Genomic DNA, 16,927 nt, shown 5'->3' with positions numbered 1-16,927 from the left:
GCTGATAAACATCTCCATAGCATGATGCTGCCACCGCCATGCTTCACTGTAGGGATGGTTTTGGCCAGGCAATGGGTGGTGCCTGGTTTCCTCCAGACACAATGCTTGGCATTCAGGCCAAAGAGTTTTTTGTATCCCAATCACCCCAAAGCTTCTGCTCATGGGGCGGCTAGACAGCTCTTTACCTCAAGGGATATACCCTGCCGAGGTCTGCAGAGGTCAACGTTAAAGGTCGATTATACACATGGCCAGTTACCCGTCTCATTAATCTACCAGAGATAACAGATGTGGATGACACCAAGATCAAACCGACAGACTTTTAACTAAGAATTAGGAGCAAATATGCTATGCATATTTGGGGGCCGCAGTGTAAGAAAGGATTCCTATTCAGTTGTATTTCCACGCTTCACCACTAGAGGCAGACATACAGTTTACCAAGCAATGACAAGCTACCTATGACATCACAGTGCACCGTCCTCCATCAAGAGTATAAAAGGCCAGAACACGGAGCCGCGGCATGCATTCTGTATCACGCAACCCACTGAACAGCAGCAAGTAGAAGACAGCAAGAATCACCTTGTATACAATCAATTCTATACCCAGTAGAGTGTCCTGTATCGTGTTTTTACTGACACGCTGGGGCGAGTACAATCCCCTAATTAGCGCAAACCAGATAGCAAGAATACTTATATGGTCCTTTGAGCTAGAGAGGAAACTTCTTAACAAGTGTACTGTATTATCTATGATCATACACGTTTGTAAGAACCACAAGCTAGAGAGGCTAACGGAACACATGCAGATATGAAGATTCAAATTGTAAGACTGCTATACATCTTTTTTTCGTCATCTTTCCTTATTGCACTGCTTTGGCACTACTATAGTCAGAGGTGAGTATTTTATCCTGCTTAAAGATTTGTTTACAAAAGACCTACATAACTCTGAAATGTATGCCCGTGGAATTCAAATACACTGAGCATGATAAAGCACATATACTGAAGTTAACAATTAGTTAACAATTATGACATTTATAGAAATAGATTTATTTTTTTAAGTAATTCTATTTAAAATGTTTGCCCTTAATTGAATGCTTATTAAAAGGAATATCTTAAGTTTTACTTAATCAGATTTGACTTTTTGTATCTTGTAAGCACTTGTAAGTATTTGTAAGTGCTACAAGTAAAGTTTAAGGAACTTTAGTCTTTTACATGTGCTACAAGTCTATTTTAATCCCTGGGTCATGCAGGACTGGCTCTTTGTTTTTTAAAGAAACAAAGAGCCAGTCAACAAAAAGTATTGAATCTACCAGTAGTGTGCAATACCTTGCTTAAATATACTGGTTCATGGTCATCAAAGTGTACCTTGCTTATTTGTTCTCTAGTAAAGTCAGCATATATGATTAATGATTAATGATATGATTAATAAAAATGATTAAGTATAATACTGCATGAAAGACAGAAATCACTGTATAATGGTATAGGCAGTTTTAATGTTCTGACACTTCATTCTATTCTATTCGCTATTATTGTGTCCATTTATTCCAAATTTCTTTTTAAATGCTAGAAAAATAGCTCAAAAGACAGTTGTATTGCCTGGAGGTTCTTGCCAATGCTAAAATATCTACATTAACGATAAAACTGTGTAAATAAAACATTATTTATTTTTCCTGGCCTTTAATGTGCCTTGAGTTTAATAGAATAATGTATTAATTCTCAATAATAGTATCAATTATAATGTATGCTTCGAAAAGGTTTTGACACGTTTTTAGAATTACATATTTTTAGAAATTATGACGGTGTTGCCATCACCGCTATTATCTGTATATATATATATATATATATATATATATATATATATATATATATATATATATATATATAAATATATCACTGACAGTTAACATCAATGCACACACACACACACACACACACACACACACACACACACACACATATACATACTCATGTAAATTACCCATGACTTATTTTTTATTGCATAAATGAAGTCTTCAATGTCAAACACAAAAAATTAGGTAATTAGTAACAATTTTATATACATATATATATATATATACAGTGAGGAAAATAAGTATTTGAACACCCTGCTATTTTGCAAGTTCTCCCACTTAGAAATCATGGAGGGGTCTGAAATTGTCATCGTAGGTGCATGTGAGAGACATAATCTAAAAAAAAAATCCAGAAATCACAATATATGATTTTTAAACTATTTATTCGTATGATACATCTGCAAATAAGTATTTGAACACCTGAGAAAGTCAATGTTAATATTTGGTATAGTAGCCTTTGTTTGCAATTAGTTTTTCACTAGGTTTGCACACACTGCAGGAGGGATTTTGGCCACTCCTCCACCAGAGGTGGGAAGTAACGGAGTATAAATACTTTGTTACTGTACTTAAGTAGATTTTTCTGGTATCAGTACTTTACTCCACTATTTATTTTTCAGACAACTTTTTACTTTTACTCATTACATTTTTACACAAATATTTGTACTTTTTACTTTTTACATTTTTAAAACCGGCTCGTTACTTTAGTTTTAATCCATTGATTTGGTAAATTTTTTATTTACACTGCGCGCCGATTTCAGCCGAACAACCGATTTCCTGTTACTGCGCGTCTTTTTCAATCCGCTGGTGTATAAAGTCCTGACTCTCACTCTTTACGAAGATAAGAATCAGCAGGCAGAAGGCAGTAAGAAGTTTGGGGTTAACGTGGATGAGACAGAGGGAGTCAGTGATTAAACATGACTGAGAACAGACACATTTATGATCATCATCATCTTTTCTCTGCTTGTGTTCTATATGTGGATCTTCAGCCTGGATACATTCATTAGGTAACAACATTTTTAATTAGTTTTATATTAATATATATATATATATATATATATATATATATATATATATATATATATATATATATATATATATATATTAATACATATATTTGGCTGTCAAAATTAATATTATTGTAAACGGCACTAGATGTTGTTAACGCTATCAATTCAGCGTGCATTTCTGTTTATAAAAAGTATAAATACATAAATAAATAAATAAATAAATAAATAAATATAAAAGAGGCGAAATTAAAACCTCCAGCAAAACACTTATTCACGACGTCCCTTCTTTACTTAGATATACAATAAATAAATAAACATAATCAGTAAACCTTTGTTTTATTTTTCAGTCTCAAATCAAACACTAAATCCGCCATGTTTTACACAATTACCCCTCTAGGTGGCGTTTTGTGGGTTTTTCCCTCATAATGGCGACACGAACATAAATTACTGTCTTTATTGATCGTACAGATAAAAACAATACATCATTCAAATCTGTAAAATGTCTATGATTATATATATAAAAGCTTCTTGACTTGAAGAGGTGCAGTTTCTCCGGTATCACCTCATTAGCTGTCCGTGTGGAAACATAGCAAAGGCTCTTAATGATGTCCACACGTCTCTGCACTGTTATAGCCTTTATATTTAATCACTGTACATATGCTTACATATATATCACATGCTGTACATATGATACATATTTATCTGCACTATTTGCACGATTGCTACTTTTTGCACTTCTCGTAGATGCCAAATGCATTTCATTGCTGTATACATGTACTATGCTCTATCTATGTTCTATCTATCTATCTATCTGTCTGTCTGTCTGTCTGTCAAATATTAATATGATTTGAGGTCCAGTTAACAGCTAAAACGGGTAGAAGTAATAACTACTTTTTACTTAAGTACATGTCAGAGCCAAGACTTCTTTACTTTCACTTAAGTAAAAACGTATAATTAGTACTTCAACTTTTACCCGAGTATTTTCAAACATGAGTATCTGTACTTCTACTTAGTTAAAGGATGTGTGTACTTTTGCCACCTCTGTCCTCCACACAGATCTTCTCTAGATCAGTCAGGTTTCTGGCCTGTCGCTGAGAAACACGGAGTTTGAGCTCCCTCCAAAGATTCTCTGTTGGGTTTAGGTCTGGAGACTGGCTAGGCCATGCCAGAACCTTGATATGCTTCTTACAGAGCCACTCCTTGGTTATCCTGGCTGTGTGCTTCGGGTCATTGTCATGTTGGAAGACCCAGCCTCGACCCATCTTCAATGCTCTAACTGAGGGAAGGAGGTTGTTCCCCAAAATCTCGCAATACGTGGCCCCGGTCATCCTCTCCTTAATACAGTGCAGTCGCCCTGTTCCATGTGCAGAAAAACACCACCCAAAGCATGATGCTTCCACCCCCATGCTTCACAGTAGGGATGGTGTTCTTGGGATGGTACTCATCATTCTTCTTCCTCCAAACACGTTTAGTGGAATTATGACCCAAAAGTTCTATTTTGGTCTCATCTGACTACATGACTCTCTCCCATGACTCCTCTGGATCATCCAAATGGTCATTGGCAAACTTAAGACGCGCCTGGACATGTGCTGGTTTAAGCAGGGGAACCTTCCATGCCATGCATGATTTCAAACCATGACGTCTTAGTGTATTACCAACAGTAACCTTGGAAACGGTGGTCCCAGCTCTTTTCAGGTTATTGACTAGCTCCTCCCGTGTAGTTCTGGGCTGATTTCTCACCTTCCTTAGGATCATTGAGACCCCACGAGGCGAGATCTTGCATGGAGCCCCAGTCCGAGGGAGATTGACAGTCATGTTTAGCTTCTTCCATTTTCTAATGATTGCTCCAACAGTGGACCTTTTTCACCAAGCTGCTTGGCAATTTCCCCGTAGCCCTTTCCAGCCTTGTGGAGGTGTACAATTTTGTCTCTAGTGTATTTGGACAGCTCTTTGGTCTTGGCCATTTTAGTAGTTGGATTCTTACTGATTGTATGGGGTGGACAGGTGTCTTTATGCAGCTAACGACCTCAAACAGGTACATCTAATTCAGGATAATAAATGTAGTGGAGGTGGACATTTTAAAGGCAGACTAACAGGTCTTTAAAGGGTCAGAATTCTAGCTAATAGACAGGTGTTCAAATACTTATTTGCAGCTGTATCATACAAATAAATAGTTAAAAAATCATACATTGTGATTTCTGAATTTTTTTTTTATTTAAATTATGTCTCTCACAGTGGACATGCACCTACGATGACAATTTCAGACCCCTCCATGATTTCTAAGTGGGAGAATTTGAAAAATAGCAGGGTGTTCAAATACTTATTTTTCTCACTGTATATATATATATATATATATATATATATATATATATATATATATATATATATATATATATATCATGGTATCAGAAAAGAGGAGATGTTTTGTCAGGGTGTAAGAAAAACAATGGATGTTTTTTTTACCTTGAATTTAGCAAAGAGGAGACAGTCTGTCAGGACGCATAAAAAAAACGTGCTGATTCTTTACCCCTTAAAATTACAATTTAAATAGTATCATAATTTTAATAATTTCACAATTAACTGAACATATATAAATACAGTTATACATTGCATAAATATTTTCTCCTTTTTCTTTTTTTTCTCTAACACACAAAAGAAGGGAAATGTGTCTTATGTCACCACATATTTATACACCAGCGAAACAGGAAGTTATGAATTATTGCTTAAGCATGCACAAAAATGTACAATGGAAAAGAACCATTTTTTACATTTAGTTTATAAAAATTCCTATTTTCGTTTTGTTTTTAAGAATACATGTATTTCAATTAAAAGTTTGATTTGAAGTTCTTTTATGTTTTTAATGTGGGGAAAAAACTTTTTTGTAAATTCTTTGCCATTCCTACAAGTGATTTTTCTATGTTTCTCCTCAAAGGGATGCAGCTCCCAGCACTCCACACAGCGTTACAAATAAAAATCCTGCAATAAACAAGTGAGAAAGCCACACCAGTTTAAGTAAAATCAGTAATTGTTTACAGAAATCTTAGAAACCTATCATTAAAGAAAAACAAGCTAGTGTTCATGTTAATGTATCATACAATCTGATTTTCAGTCTGAAATAATTTTTTTCTAGATGTAGTAATGCCTAAATTTTGCTCTGTCAGTCATTTTTTCCTCCTTTCTTCAAGTTTAAGTTTAATTTGATTTCTATAACGCTTTTCACAATGGACATTGTCTCAAAGCAGCTTTACCGGACATAAGAATTAAAGTGAATTGTGTGTATTTATCTCTGAGCAGCGTGGGGTGACTCTTATTGTACATGTGTGGGTTTGTGTTCCAGGAAAAATGACAGTTCTTACAAGCTGTTAGGAAATGACATTTTCAAATGGGAAAAACAGGAGAACAACATTCAATCATTCAGGTAACAAACACACAGGTCCCTCTACATATACCAACAGTAGCTCTGTCACCAGGTCTTTGGTGGAGTAAAAAGATTACAAAAAAAAATGTTGTGTCAATGTCATAAATGTATATAAAAGTATAAATAATGCATCTAAATGTTAACAAAAGAAATCTATAAAAGATATATATATATATATATATATATATATATATATATATATATATATATATATATATATATATATGTAATGTGTAAAATAAAAAAAATATTTTTAAACGGAAGACATATAAATGTTTTTAACTGATAAAATTAAGATAATATCATACTGATTTACTTCTATTACAAAAGGGAAGTGGTAGCTTTGTCATTAAGGTGTTGGACTTCTAGTCAGAAAGTCATGGGGTCATAAATGTAATAATTACATCTGCCATTTACACGAATTTAACTGTTCCAAATAATGTTATCTACAGAAAACAATGGTGTATTTTAATTTTTTGTCATTTACAGCATTTTTTTTTAATTTACAGCATATATATATATATATATATATATATATATATATATATATATATATATATATATATATATATATATATACAGTGTACAGTGGGATATATATATATATATATATATATATATATATATATATATATATATATATATATATATATATATATATATAAAATAAAAACTTTTTTCTTTTCCCAGGTCACTTCTCAGCAGCAGTTGCAATGCGATTTCCAATGCAGTGGTTACACAAGAGAACTCGCCTGTGGGAACAAATATTTCTTATGATGCAGCTAAAAAAAAAGCAAGAGTGACACCAAACCTCTTTGACATATTCCCCAAGGTATAGTGTTATGCAAATATTCACAAAGAAAATACAATATATAAATTATTGTCCATATTGCCCTTATTCATCAATCTCATTTATAAATCATTTAATTGTCAATAGTAATCTTGCAATAGTAATAATGTGTGTACACATATTTAGGAGAGCCCCTTTAAAAAAGCACCATGGGATACATGTGCTGTAGTTGGCAATGGAGGCATCTTAGCCAAAAGTGGTTGTGGAAAACAAATCGACTCTGCCTCATTTGTCATCAGGTCTGTACAGAGCAAAAGTTCATTTTTATTAGTGAATGCACAAACGATACAAACTAAGCAATAAAACTATAATGAATGGGCATTTAGTGCCATCCAAATAAGGGTCACTTTCCATTGAAATCTGGTTCCTTGTAAGGTTGGCACTGGCTTGCCAGTTTAAGTTCAAGTTAAAATGTTATTTGTCACATACACATACATACAGAGTATGACATGCAGTTAAATGCTCCTTATGACCGTCTGACATTTAAGCATGAAAAAAGGAATAGAATTTAAGGATAAAAAATAAAGTTAAAATATAAAAAATATAAAGTATAAAAAATATATGTATGTACATGAATCTAGATGGGGATGTATGTGTTTGGCAGATATTGACCGTACTAATTGAAGTGATTTTGTTTGTGATTGTCCTTAAAATGTCTATTAAAACCAAAGTGTGCATCCCCCACTTTTATATACATTATGACACAAGGGAACCAGGTACATTATTTATGTATATTTACTCCATTAATTTTTACCAATTTTGCATGGCTTTTGAGTTGTGACAGTGCAGAATCTTAAACGGAGCAATGGTTCTTCAAAAATGCAATGGCATGCGATGCCCAGACAGATAAAGTCAGCAAAACAAATTGACTGACTAACCTGAAAGGAATGTACTGACAGACTTAACACGTCAAATCTTTCCTTGGTTCTCATTGTACTTTTTCTCTCTTTTGCTTCTCAGGTGTAATCTTCCTCCAGTGAGCAATGCACATGAAAAAGATACAGGAAACATAACTAACCTTGTTACAGCCAACCCTAGTATCCTCTTTGAAAAGTGAGTCTAGGTTGTACAGTTGTACAATTGTATTGTATGCCACTCATAGGTTTTATACATCTACAGATATAGCCTCAGTTTTGAATATATATTTTTACATACACGACCTATGACCTGATATGTCATGTATGATAGAACATTAAAACATGATGCCATCATTAATGCTTCTGTACTAAAACATAATATTAACTTGTGTAGCCAAAAGAACTCATTCATTCATTAGCAAAGAACAAATGTCTTGTGTACTGGGCCACACAGTAATGAACAATAGCGTTCTGATCATTCAAACACATTTTCAGTTAATCAAGAAAAGGTATTTAAAGTAATCGTTTATTTTGTAGGTTTTTAAAAGTTTTCATAATGCTCAAGACAAGGGCTAGGTTAAGTTTCTTAGTGCCAATTGGGAGAAGAATACTTCAAGGTTAAGCTCTTTTATGAGAGCTGTATATGTCTGGTTAAAACTGATTTATAGCTGCTGTATGCGTGTTTAACATCCCCACATGAAGTTGCTTAATACAAAAACGAGATAGACAGAAATGCTTTGACTCCAACATGCAATGTAATACATGTCAGACGTACAAAAGATTTGAAACAATGACATTTTAACTGTTTTTGAAAGATTAGAAGCATGTGAAAGAGCATTGCCAAAAAAAGACTTGAACTGGGCAAAAAGCCAAGTATTTATCGTGGGCAGCTGGAACAGGTTAGAATCACCTCAGCTTCTAGGAACATTACAGTAGTGAATGGAGGTTTCTAGGGATATTCCTAAGAAATACAAGCAAAATAAAGAGAGAGTGTGCTGGTTAATGTATCCACCAGGTTGTCAAAATGGAAATGCCATTAGCATGCTTTCCTAAAAGAGGACCTTGGTCACAAATAACCTGACTGCTTGAATGCTATTGCATGAACAAAGGAAAAGTCATCTAAAATAACTAGAGGATTTGGTTTAGTTGGGAGAGGACTGGAAAAGCTGGACTTGAGTGGCCAAATGCTATTTAACAGGTTTAAGTTGAGAACATAGCTTGAGTTCTTGGCATTACAATGGAACATCTCGAGACAGGCAGACTAGATTATAGAATAACCTCTATTCTACAATGCTAAGGCCCAGCCTAAAAGCTTAGCATTTCTGAACCTGACAAACTGTTTAGCCAGAGCTAACTAGTTCCTACTACTACTTTATGCATGTAGAGAAGCACTGGAGATCCAACTGATGCATGGGTAGTAAAGAAAATCTGTGTTTCTACTGCAGAAAAGGAGAAGAAATGTTAAAGTAGAAATTATGTTCATTTTGTTCTTTCCCTGAAGACACTTTTTCCATATGTGTAAAGGTCAAGGTCATTGACAAGTAAGAATTACCTTCAGGCCCAATAAGTTTGGACCACATTTCTCTAAGACTATTCTGGTAATCCCTGTATATGCTTCCCACTGGAGGGCTTATTGATAGGGCTGGAGCCACAAAAAAATCATATAGCATAACTGTATCCAGTGAAGAGAACAAACTGCCCATTCTGTAGAAGGAGACAAAATAAATAGTGCTTCCTGTGTAAGCAGGGTCTTTTCCCCTACACATTCACACAGAAATTGAATTGTTTTTTTTTAAATTACTAGTTAAACAAATATTCAAATGATCTGTTTGGATGATAGTTAGTACAATAATTCACAATGGATCCATGAAAGGATGATACTCATGTGATTATTAAACCTTAAGAATCCTGTTTCCATAATGTGTGTGTGTGTGTGTGTGTGTGTGTGTGTGTGTGTGTGTGTGTGTGTGTGTGTGACGAATGTGTCGCTCATTTCTCTCTCTTATGCTCTACAGGTACCGAGCATTAAATTTCCGTCAGCGGCGATTTGTGACGGATATGCAGGTGTATGGGGACTCTCTATTCCTTCTGCCGGCCTTCTCATTTCAACAGAATACAGCTGTTTCTCTGCGTGCCCTCTACTCACTGTCAGACTTCAGCAACAATGGTCCACGGGCCATTTTTTTTAACCCGAGTTACCTGAGGAATCTGACAGGCTTTTGGCGTGGACAGGGAATTCGATCAGTGCGCCTTAGCACTGGTATTATGATGGTCAGCTTGGCACTGGAACTGTGCAACAATGTCAACCTCTATGGCTTCTGGCCCTTTGGAACACACCCACACACCCACCAGCAACTCAACAATCACTATTATGATAACAAACCAACAAACAAGAGAATGCACTCCATGCCAGTTGAGTTTAAGGTCTTGCAGAATCTCCATAACATGGGTGTGATCCACGTGCACCTAGGGGAATGCACAAATGAGCAAGAATAGAACATTTATATGTCAACAAAGGTACTACTTCATATAAAGACACATCAAGATGAAAAGATTTAGGGATATATAGTTTTTTCTCATTGTTTCCTCAAGGTATTGTTTTCTGGTAGAAAACTTTTTTACATTCACACTTTAAAGGCTTGACTTTAAAGAACTCAGAGTTTACAGGTAGAAAAGAGCCTAGACCTAGTCATGGTTTATTGTAATGTGTTTCTTTTTTCCTCCTGGTAACAAGTTTACCAACTATCTTAGAAAAGAGGTCTTAATTTTTTTCATGTTTTAGGAGAAACACACTCCAAAGAGTGTTTCTATAAAAGAAGTGAATGTAAAGATGCTTCAGGAATTATCCGGAAGTTTCTTTAGACAGTAAAACAATTGAACAATTAGATATAAAAAGACCAAAGTTGACTGCAAAGAGAATCTGCAGATTCTGCACAATCTAGCAGCCAGTTCTATTTTATCTACAGTTTTGTTGCTATTATGTGCTTTAGAATCAGAATTAAGGAAGCTGCTGCAAACAGAGTGAACATTCTTATCAGCACTGTCATTGGTGTGGATCCTGACTCCTTAGAAAGGGTTTCAGAGGGAAGGATTCTGCACAAACTACTGCTATTATGAATCAGATTCTACAACACCTCCGCTTTCTGTTGGGAGTATTGAGCCTGTACTGCACTTTTAGCATAGTCATTATGAAACAGAAACTGCACTGCGTACACTTGAAATCAGTATACTTGAAATCAGGCGGGCCATGTATTTGGTACCTGTACTTTCAGTATTTTTTTTCATTTCTAGTTACTTCAAGTCAAGTCAAGAAGCTTTTATTGTCATTTTACCCATATATAGCTGATGCAGTACACAGTAAAATGAAACAACTTTCCTCCTGAACCCTGGTGCTACGTAAAACAACATAGAGCTACATCACAGAAAACACAGGGCTAAGGAATAGTAAGTGTCCTCGCCACATAAAGTGCAACGTGTGCAACCTGGTGCAAACAGTGCAACACAAGACAGTGTAAGACAAATACACAAAACACAAAAAGTGTTGACTTACCCGACTTAATGCACCTCTTAATACCACTACTATCACGTCGCTATTATAGAAACAATTAATACTATACAAAAATGCAATACAACAACGTGTGCCATTACAGGGAGAAAGGCATTTCACATATTGAGGGTGAATATTATTTTACTCAAGCAAGAAACACAGTTAAGACTCCAAACCTCTACACTACCACTACAACTGTGCACCTACATCATCTGGAACAGTTCAGAATCAATATTTGTCTAATAACGTGAAAAAAAAGAAAAAAAAAAATTATATACAACCTACTCACCAGAGATGCACACTCAATGTGCACCGCTCCTCAGAGGCTGTAATCCAGTGGTACCGCTCGTAGGCACTGGTCTGAAAATGGCGAACAAATCCTTTCCCAGGCTGAGACAAGCTAGCTAGCTTCAGGGTTGGCCGACCTCCTCACGATGTCTAGCTTTTCTTGGAAATGTATTTTTAAGTAGGTCCGAAACCGAATTAATTTCTCGTCCTCCCATCAGCCATTGTGGGCATAAAGAAGTCTAACTCAGATGTATTGATGTGTGCAGATAACTACAGTTATTTTGGTGTAGAAGCTGTCATAATTTGTTGACACATTGCAAGCAAAGAGTTTGGGTTATGAAAAATATGAATGCTTTTTGGTCTTCATTATCATAAAATGATCTTTAAAAATTTGGTGAAGTTCTGACCAAAGTTCTAGGAAGTCGTTTGTTTTAATCACTGTAGTACTGCTATGTGGCAAATCAAGAGTGAGTAAAACGGCTCCATTGTGGAGTTTTACTATACCTCAAAGTTTGTGCCGAATGATAAGTAAGTACTTTTTGATTCTGTTTGACTCATAATGACCATATATGTTTATAAAAGTGTCCTGGAGGTTTGAAATTGTGAAAAAGAATTAATATTTAACTCTGTTAAGTCATATTTTAACTACAGCACAATGAACAAAACTAGTTAAAAATACTGTTTAACAGGAACCCACTCCCAGGGAACATTCTCATAGATAGAACCTCATGAAAATTTTCTCTCAGGGTCCCACTGTAACACGAGCTTAGTACAATTCACCTCATCAGCCAGCAGGTGTCAGAGTTACCATTTAATTCTGTTTGACCCAGTCAACAATATGCATCCGGAAATATTCAGTGCTTCACTTTTTCCACATTTTATGTTACAGCCTTATTCCAAAATGGATAAAATTCACTATCTTCCTTAAAATTTTACTGACAATAGTGCATAAGAACAACATGAAAGAAATGTGTTTGTAAATCTTTGTAAATTTATACAAAAAATAAAAAAATGAACAAAACCACACATTCGTAAGTATTTACAACCTTTGCTCAATACTTTGTTGAAGCACTTTTGGCACCAATTACAGCCTCAAGTATTTTTAAGTATGATGTTACAAGCTTGGCATGCCTATTTTTTTTTTTGGCAGTTTCTACCATTCTTCTTTGCAGAACCTCTCAAATTTAATGCACAGCCGTTTTTAGATCTCTCCAGAGATGTTCTATACCGTTCAAGTCTGGGCTCTGGCTGGGCCACTCGATGATATTCAAAGAGCTTTTCCACAGCCATTCCTTTGCTATCATGGCAGTGTGGTATCATGGCTGCTGTGTCCTGTTGGACGATGAACCCAGTCTGAGGCACTTTATAGCAGGTTTTAATCTTCCTGACCCTGCTGCTGATAAACATCCCCATAGCATGATGCTGCCACCACCATGCTTCACTGTAGGGATGGTATTGGCCAGGCAATGTGCGGTTCCTGGTCTCCTCCAGACACAATGCTTGGCATTCAGGCCAAAGAGTTTTTTGTATCTCATAGTCTAAGAGTCCTTCAGGTGCCCTTTTGGCAAACTCCAGGTGGGCTTTCATGTGCATTTTACTGAGGAGCGGCTTCCGTCTGGCTACTCTACCATACAGGCCTGATTGGTGGAGTGCTGCAGAGATGGTTGTTCTACTGGAAGTTTCTCCTCTCTCCACAGAGAAACACTGGAGCTCTTTTAGAGTGACCATCAGGCTCTTCGTCACCTCCCTGACTAAAGCCCTTCACCACCAATCGTTTAAGCACGATGGAGGCCACTGTGCTTATTTAGACCTTTAATGCTGCAGAGATTTTTCTGTACCCTTCCCCAGGTCTGTGCACCGCTACAATCCTGTCTCGGAGGTTTACAGACAATAACTTAGACTTCATGGCTTGCTTTGTTCTCTAACATGCACTGTTAAACTGTGCGACCTTATATAGACAGGTGTGTGCAGATTCAAATGATGTCAAATCAATTGAATTTACCACAGGTGGACTCCAATCAAGTTTGTGAAACATCTCACAGATGATCAGTGAACACGGGGGGCACCTGAGCTCAATTTTTCAAACACATTCTTTTGTACTGTCATTATAGGGCATTGCTTATAGAAGTTTGAGGGGAAAAAAATAATAATTTGGAGTAAGGTTCAAACATAAAAAATGTCAAAAAATCATTTTGTTTGGACTTCTAATTGAAAGCGTGTGAGTTTAAATCTTAGTCACGGCAGGCTGATTACTTTTTAATACACAATATATTTAGGCTTAAGAAATTGAGTAAAAAGAAAGATCAAAATAATCTGTGTTTTAGTATAAACAAATAATTCATTATATTGGTCTGCTTTGTGACCTTTGTCACAAAGGTTTGAGTTTTTTTTATTTTAATTTTAAAGTATGTACATGGCTACTTTACTACAGAGATGCCTAATGTAGGAAAATAAAGCTTCCCTCTTTAACTTTGAACCTATTTATCTTGTAATCTCCTTGTGGTGAGGACTCCCCTAAAAACAGACTTGACTTTGATTGGCTAAGGCTCCTAGTCCAGGCTGCTTGCTGCCCCTTATTGGTTACTTTAGGCAGAAGATAGTTCTCTAACAAAACACATGCTCAACCCCCTTCCAGTCCAAAAGCGACTTTCATGAGCTAAATCGGTCTACAGCACTCGTGTTACTGGACTAAGAGATAGACCAGTAGGCTAAAATGGGGTTGAGGGAGCAACAGCTTACAATTTCAACAGGAATAGATCAACATAGTGAGGTTGGTCAAGCTAGAAAATAAGAAAGAATAAAAACACTGTCAGAGAATAGAGGAAGAACCAGAGTGAGAGAGTGAGAGAGTGTGAGAGAGAGAGAGAGAGGAACAGATCAGACTGCCAAGCTAAAACAAAAGAGCATGCCTTAAAGTGAAGGTGTAATGTGGAGAGTAGGACAGGAATGTACAAAGACAAAACACAGAGGAAGTGTGAGTGACAGAGAGAAGCTTCAGACATGAAAGACAAAAAAGGGAGTATAAAACAGAAGAAAAGGGGGATGGGTTTTGAAGAAGGGTTCAAAAAAAATGAAAAGCAAGAAGATCTATAACAGTGTGAGTGTTTGCATAATTATGAGCAAACATACACACCTGTATGTGAACAACATATTTCTACGGAGACAAACAGATCACAGATATGATGAGGTTTCTGCTGAAGCTCCTGTCCATCCTTATTGCCCTCCTCTTCAGCAGCCTGCTTTGGCACTATTTTACAAACAGGTAAGAGCTTGATTTTGATTTCTTATAAAAGATTAATTAAAAGTCGCACAAAAGCTTTAGAACTATGAAAATTTTAATGAGAGGATCCTTTATTGTCTTACAAATTGAGGCATAACACAAACTCCTTTTTTTAAAAAGCTCTAAAATTATTTAAACACAGTAATGTAAAAGAAATGTGACCTTAAATGATTTTTTATATAAAATCCTTACTTTTTTTTTTTTTTTTTTTTATACTTTGTTAGTTTTGATTATATGAAACCATTTTAAATTGTAATTTTATTTATGATTGAATTTATTTTCTTTTATGATTTAATTTATTCTGTAATATATGTTGTGCCATGCTGGTTCAATAGTTTTTTCTTTATTAAATTATTATTATTATTATTATTTTTTTATTATTATAACTCATTATGTTAAACTCATTTAGCCAAATTCAGCTTAATTATGAGTCATTTTTCAACTAGTGATATTAGGTTTGGTATGTTTGTGTGTTTAAGGAGGACAAACTGCCTATCTGTCTAGAATATTTGCAATAATACTACATCTTTATCTACATTTTGAGTCTCAATTGACACATTTCTTCTGGGCACTTGGGTTTCCTCTCAAAGTCCATCCAGTGTGTCCCCTCGATTGAGTCCACTGGGAGTCTGCCCTGTGACCTTTTTTATAGGTTAGACAACTGGATGAATATACCCCATATACTTTTACCTCTACATAGCTATCTCTTCAGTCACGTGCTATATTTCTAATCTTGTAAACCTTAATGCGTTTTTTTTCTACTAGTACAGTATACTAATATAGGATTCTTAACTGTAAACCCTTACTGTTTGTGTCCTGTCTATTAGAAATTCACAAATCCATATTACAGTAAACTAAGATTTGAAAAAAATATTTGCTAGATTTGCTAAATGACTGCTTCTGTTGAGGCATTATCATGTATTTTCTCATTAAACATGGTTCAGACTTCTTTAATCCAGATACCCAAGAATGTTGTGATCATCACATTCTTCTGATATGTTCTTAATACTTAACATGTTCATTAGAATAAGACTGGCAGATGAAGCCTAACTTTGCAGTGTAGCATATTGTATAGGTTCTTTGATGGTATTTACTTTGCCAATTCACAGTTCGCTAAATAATTTACAAAATAAATGAAAAACAAATCATGTATTTTTCACATAATATGACAGTTAAAAACAGTCTTTATCAGTTCTTCTTTTTCTAGAATTCATATAAACAAAAACAACCAAGTTTGTCATGTTGCAAAGAAACTAAAATAGGAAACTGAAAAAACACTTCCTTTCTTCTTTCCTTCATGCAGGTTAAAAACAGGAAATGTCTCTCTATCAGTAATAATAATAGGGTCCACCATATCATTGATGGCACTGATTGCACATTATTTAACCAATTTTTAATACTCTTAGGTATGATTTTACATGAAGCATTGGCTGTGAATTGTTGTTACTACAGAAATAATAACATTTTAGAATGAGCACATTATGTCATTTCAATTCATTTAGGAACTACTGACAAAAGTTCTGTTATAGAAAGTTAATTAGAACCACTTGAGTAATCAGATTCTAATGTTTCACCAGTGCTGTTGTATGAAACACTTTATACCACAGCAAGTTTATTTAATATAAAGTAAATATAAAATCAACATTCAATAATGCAATTTACAAATTTTTGTACAGATAAAATCTTTTTTTATATCCATATAAAAACAATACATGTCTGATGGCTGACATTAGAACTAAAGAATAACCTGCATGACTGGTGCAACTGCCTTTTGCCCCTCCTTGTTGCTGTTGCTGTTGTTGTATGTCTTGATTACTGACTTTGCAAATCTTAACTG

At 35.2% G+C, this 16,927-nt stretch overlaps 2 protein-coding genes across 4 annotated transcripts in view; both read left to right on the top strand.

Moving 5' to 3' along the window:
* The first annotated feature begins 232 nt into the window (after nt 1–232).
* On the top strand, nt 233–11,021 carry LOC124396778 (alpha-2,8-sialyltransferase 8F-like). The gene is made up of 7 exons (XM_046866075.1): nt 233–887; nt 5,783–5,839; nt 6,188–6,268; nt 6,959–7,100; nt 7,245–7,357; nt 8,079–8,171; nt 9,991–11,021. Exons 1-7 carry the CDS (start codon nt 802–804, stop codon nt 10,469–10,471), a joined length of 1,053 nt encoding a protein of 350 aa, XP_046722031.1. The 5' UTR covers nt 233–801; the 3' UTR covers nt 10,472–11,021.
* LOC124396777 (alpha-2,8-sialyltransferase 8F-like) overlaps nt 10,424–16,927 on the top strand; it is a 22,791-nt gene continuing 16,287 nt past the window's right edge. For 2 of the 3 annotated variants that reach the window (XM_046866074.1, XM_046866071.1), the window contains exon 1: nt 14,463–15,072. In XM_046866074.1, coding sequence (XP_046722030.1) covers nt 14,990–15,072 — 83 coding nt within the window. In that variant the 5' untranslated portion in view covers nt 14,463–14,989. Of the gene's footprint in view, nt 10,493–14,462; nt 15,073–16,927 lie in introns of those variants that run through there. The other variant, XM_046866072.1, reaches the window with a different exon arrangement.

The sequence above is a fragment of the Silurus meridionalis genome, chromosome 14, assembly GCF_014805685.1.
Source record: "Silurus meridionalis isolate SWU-2019-XX chromosome 14, ASM1480568v1, whole genome shotgun sequence".
NCBI lineage: Eukaryota > Metazoa > Chordata > Actinopteri > Siluriformes > Siluridae > Silurus > Silurus meridionalis.
Note: the sequence above shows the minus strand (reverse complement) of the source record. Positions and strands in the feature narration are given on the sequence as shown.

What these genes read in the sequence shown, in the direction of transcription:
- LOC124396778 (XM_046866075.1), top strand. Translation starts at nt 802, where the DNA reads ATGAAGATTCAAATTGTAAGACTGCTATACATCTTTTTTTCGTCATCT. An exon ending in AAAAATCCTGCAATAAACAA is followed by an intron (nt 5,840 to 6,187) that starts GTGAGAAAGCCA and finishes TTTGTGTTCCAG; the next exon opens with GAAAAATGACAGTTCTTACA. An exon ending in TCTTTGACATATTCCCCAAG is followed by an intron (nt 7,101 to 7,244) that starts GTATAGTGTTAT and finishes ACACATATTTAG; the next exon opens with GAGAGCCCCTTTAAAAAAGC.